Source organism: Coccinella septempunctata, chromosome 1 (assembly GCF_907165205.1).
Source record: "Coccinella septempunctata chromosome 1, icCocSept1.1, whole genome shotgun sequence".
NCBI classification, from domain to species: Eukaryota; Metazoa; Arthropoda; class Insecta; order Coleoptera; family Coccinellidae; genus Coccinella; species Coccinella septempunctata.
The window spans coordinates 40,699,928-40,704,895 of NC_058189.1; the positions used below are offsets into that span (position 1 = coordinate 40,699,928).

General features: G+C 41.9%; 1 protein-coding gene across 1 annotated transcript; it reads right to left on the minus strand.

Moving 5' to 3' along the window:
* Window positions 1-315: 315 nt before the first annotated feature.
* On the minus strand, window positions 316-4,596 carry LOC123306696. Its single transcript, XM_044888818.1, has one exon. The coding sequence runs from the start codon at window positions 4,594-4,596 to the stop codon at window positions 316-318; it is 4,281 nt and encodes a 1,426-aa protein (XP_044744753.1).
* Window positions 4,597-4,968: the final 372 nt, after the last annotated feature.

The window sequence follows — 4,968 nt, forward strand, 5'->3', positions numbered from 1 at the left end:
CCATTCGTTTGGAATTATCGCTCCCTACCAGAACAACGTCCCCGACTTGTATTTTCTCGTCAATTCTATTTTTTCGCTTAGGATAACTTAAGGCTCCCAAGTATTCATTTCGAAACCTTTGGCGCAGGTCCCGTTTTATCTTCTGCCTGTATGCAAAACGCTTATTCATAACGACTCTTTCGACTCTGTCTAAATCTATTACTCCGGTTTCCCTCACTTCTTGCAAAAACATAGAAGGAGATAATGGTACAATTTCACCCTGTTTTTCCGAAAAATAGGTGATAGGCCGAGAATTTATGATAGCCTCACAATCTATCAATGTTGTGAGCATTTCCTGACTCTGTTGAGTGGTAATGGCGGAGTATTCGTCTCAATTGCTTTCGCGTCGTGTCTGCGACAATCTACACATTTTTGTATGACTTTCCTCACGACTTTCCGACCTTTTATAATCCAAAATTTCTCCCGCAACACCGCTAACGTGATTGTAACTCCCGCATGCTTGAGATCTATATGCTTTTCCCTAATCAAGCATTCTATGAGGTGATCTTTTTCAGGAAGAATAATTGGACAACGGAAATCGAAATTATCCTCACGAAATGAAATTTTCGATCTTGTTCTAATAACGCCGTCGCTATCCATAAAAGGCATGAGTTCTCTTATTTTCTCATCCGTTACGCCATTGAATTTTTCTCTTTGAATCATTTTTAGCAGACTCCTTTCAGCTTCACGACACTCTTTCGCCGTCAGAAAGTTTTCTTCCCTACGCAACGCAGAATTTTCACAATTAAAAATAAATCTCTTGATCCAGCCCATTACTTTTGTCGCTTTCGAGAAACTAGAATATCTACTGAACATATTTTCTCTATCACTGCTTGCTAATGCGATTAAGGCGGAATTTTGAATTTTTGATCTCTTCAATTCCGACAGTACTTCTGTTTCGTCTATATTTTGATCGGGAAAATTAGGCCAACTTTCTTCATTCTTTTTGAGCCAATCCGGACCCTCCCACCACCGAGATTCTAATAACTGATCAACCGTACATCCTCGTGATGGCAAGTCAGCAGGATTCATATTGCCCGGAATATGCCGCCATTGCTTAACTTCCGAAATATTTCTTATTTCTTTGATCCGATTCGCGACAAAAACGCTCCAATTATCTTCCCTATTGATCCACGTGATAACCGTTGACGAGTCTGACCAGTAAAATACTTTATCTATTTTAAAATCCATTGCGTTCAAAATATGCCTAGTTAGTCTTGCACCAATCGTTGCCGCTAATAATTCCAATCGTGGTATACTTATAGAATTACCCGTGTCACCTTTTTTGGCAGGCGTAACTTTAGTCTTTGCTTGTACAAAACGAAGCTGCACGTCACAACCCTTTTGAATTCTTAAAAAAATTACCACAGCATATGCTAATTTACTGGCATCGACAAAGGTATGTAAACTTACTTCTACGTCCGTTTCCGATTGATTGACGCCTAACATACAACGCGGTATCTTTACTTCCGACAATTTTGTTAATTCTTTGATCCAAACCAAAAAACGTTTCTTAATACTTTCGTTCACTTCTTCATCCCAACCAATTTTAGCTGCCCACGCTTCCTGTAACAAAATTTTGGGACCGAGTGATATTGGGCATACAAAGCCTAGCGGATCGAAAATGCGATGTGCTACCGATAAAATTACCCTTTTAGTTATCTTGTCAACCGCGACTTTCTCAATATTCGAAATATTTAGCGCTAGCGTGTCGTTCTCTTTATCCCATTTCAAGCCAAGTACTCCGCAAACATTATTCAAATTGTCATGAGTATATTCCCATCCACGTAAATCAAAAAGACCTGTCTCCATCACAGATTTTGCTTTACATTTGAAGTCAGCTAATTGTTCGAAGTTATCCACACTCGCTACACAATTATCCACATAAAAACTACGTTTGAGCTTCGAGATGTAAAAGTATTCAGAGACAAATATACCGCGTTCACTTTCAATTGATTTCAAATAATTTTCTAAATGTAGACTGATGGTCGCCCCTAACATAAATGGACTGCTACAAACACCAAAAACTACCCTACAGTGTCTGAACATTATCAGATTGCCCTGCGCGTCATACCAAAGAAATCTCAAAAAATCCCTATCTACGGGATCAATACTTATTTGAAGAAACGCTTTTTTGATATCAGAAATCACACCAATTTTACCTTCTCTAAACCTCAATAAAATGTCTACGACTTCTTCGATAAGATTCGGTCCTCTTTCCAGACAGCTATTTAGGGATGGGCTGCCTGCTGACGCATCGAATATTGGCCTCGTCTTTGTTGTAGCTTCTTCTTTGAAAACCGGGCGATGTGGCAAATAAACACCCCAGTTGTCCATTTCTTGTGCTGGTACCTGCTCTATTATCCCCTCGTGGAGCCATTCTCGGAATATCCCATCATATTCCTGGAATTTCTGCATCTCTCGTAGTTTCTTGACCATTTTTTCCAATCGTTGCATGGCCATGCTCTTGTTGTCCTTGAGCTCGGGGTGATAATCCAGCCATGGTAGTTTTACCTCATAACGACCTTCGGGGTTTTTCACAATAGATTCCTTGAAGTTCTGCTCAACTTGAATGTTATGATCCTTACGTGATTTATGATCTATAGGATCGTTTATTCCTATAACATCTAATGACCATAAATCTTTTATATCCACATCTTTTGTCAACATGGAGATAGACAAAACGGCCAAGTTTTCTTTATTTTCAGCGTTCTCCTTTGGCGGCATTTTACCCATCAATGTCCATCCCAGATGTGTTTCTACCGCTGTTAATCCACTTTCTGTTTGGTGTAACCGCCCTGTCAGCAACTTTCCCGCTATATCGGCGCCAATGAGGATGGATACGCACTCTTCTTCACTATCGACATCGCTCATTATAATGTCCCGTTTTTTCAGCTCTTCCAACCACGCACCTCTTTTTACACATGGTACATTCGAGCAAATCACTTTATCGCCGAGCGCTTCAAAATTGCACCAGTATGTTCCATCGAGATTCCCGACACGCACTTGGAACTTCTGGTGCGTCGCGACATCCGATTTACTTCCGCCGAAAAGTAAATGCACCATATCTTGCTGTCCATGCGGTTTATAATCCAATTTTTCAGCAAGTTTACTCAAAACATACGAGTTTTGCGACCCGGTGTCGATCAACGCACGAACGACAACATCCTTCACTTCATTTCGCACTCGCACCCTTAGAGTCTGCATGAAAGTCGCGGGAATTTCGGCCGATGAAGCTAAAGCGCATTCTTTCGGAATGTTGACTGCACTTACCGAGCTTTCTGAATCGGACCGCGAACTCGGACGACTTCTTCGTCCCGGGCACATTATGTCCACGTGTCTCTTGCCGCATTTTGAACATTTCAATTTCGATCTACAATGCTTCTTTAAATGTCCGCTTTTCAAGCAACCGAAACAAACGCGCTTAATTTTTGCCGCTTCTTGTTTTTCCGATAGCGGCATTTTTTCCGCTTTGAAGCACTGTTCACTCATGTGGTTCGTTTTTTCACAAAAAACACACTTGTCCTCTTTCACTACCGAAGCAAGCAGATTCCGCGCACTCGGCAAGTTCTTTTCTGCTTTTCGCTCCCGTTCCGGTTTACCGCCTATGTCGAATCCCTTTACGGCCATAGAGATTCTCAGTTCGTTTTGAACCTCGGATTCCAAGAATCTTATAAGTCCATCGAGTCGCGTTTTTGACACATTCGACGCCTTTCCAACGTTACCATTTTCAGCTGCACTGTTAGACCGCTGCCACACTCGTAATAAGTCTTCTGGTAACGAGGATTCAACCAACGGATAAAGCATAGCCGCACACTTATCTGTCGTAACGCCTAGAGTTTCTAACGCCCGAATATATGACTCGATTCTGTCATAAAGCGAAGCGAGGATCACTTTTTTCTTCGCTACGGCATTTTCCAGAACCAATTGCAATAGCTCTCTCACATACACCTCAATTTGCAAATCCTCGCGCCCGAAACGTTTTGTCAGACCTTCGATGGCCTTTTGATAGTTTTCCCCGACCGGAGGGTAACTATTCACTAGATCTGCTGCTCTGGATCCTGGTACCATTGACTGCATCAGATACTGGAACTTGTCCTCATCGCGTAGTCCAGTGTCCTCGTGAATCTTGCTGAAAAGACTCCAAAATTTCAGCCACTCACGAATATCTCCGCTGAATTTGGCCAGTTCCACTTTTGGAAGATTGCACCTCGCTCTGGACGTAGAATTTCCACTGCTGCTGACACTTTGAGCCTTTTCTTGAATCGAAGCCATCCTTTCTTCGAACATGCATCTCGCTGTCAAGAATTGGCTCTCGTACCTTAAGTTTTCCTCGGAAGTCTTTTCTAAATCTTCATCCTCAATATCTTCAGCGATGAACATTTCTTCTAGGATCTTCTTGGAAATTTCTTCAAGCTCCTGGTATCTTCTCTCTAGTCCTTCAAAGGCCGATTTAATCTCCACCGTACTTGATTTTTCTTGATCCATCAAGGCGTTCAGGGATCTGAGTGCCTTCGTGAAGGAGATGCGACTGATCGTCCTCTCCCTTAGATCCATTTTCGGACAAAAATTACCTCCGAATTCCTACACTAAGTCCTGTCACGGTCGCCAGATGTTGAATTTCGAAATAGGAATTTATAGGAATATTCGATCTCGGACAGGTAATTTTGTGGGTTGGTAAAAGAGAGATGAGCACTTTCACTACAGTCTAGATTTTTATTCACACACAAGAAATATACAGTTAAATCTATTTCAAAAAGGTACTCACTCGTTTTCGTCGTAATGTGGAAGAGAGGCCCTTTCTGTCCGAATCCGCTCATTTTATCCCTTCATCCCCACTCGTTTCTAAACTTTCTCGACTTTTCGGTACTGACAGAACCCCACCAACTCTGAGGTTCGCAAAGTTGTCAATAGGGGAGGCGTTGCCAG

Coding starts and splice junctions, on each gene's coding strand:
- LOC123306696 (XM_044888818.1), bottom strand. CDS start 4,596: ATGGATCTAAGGGAGAGGACGATCAGTCGCATCTCCTTCACGAAGGCA.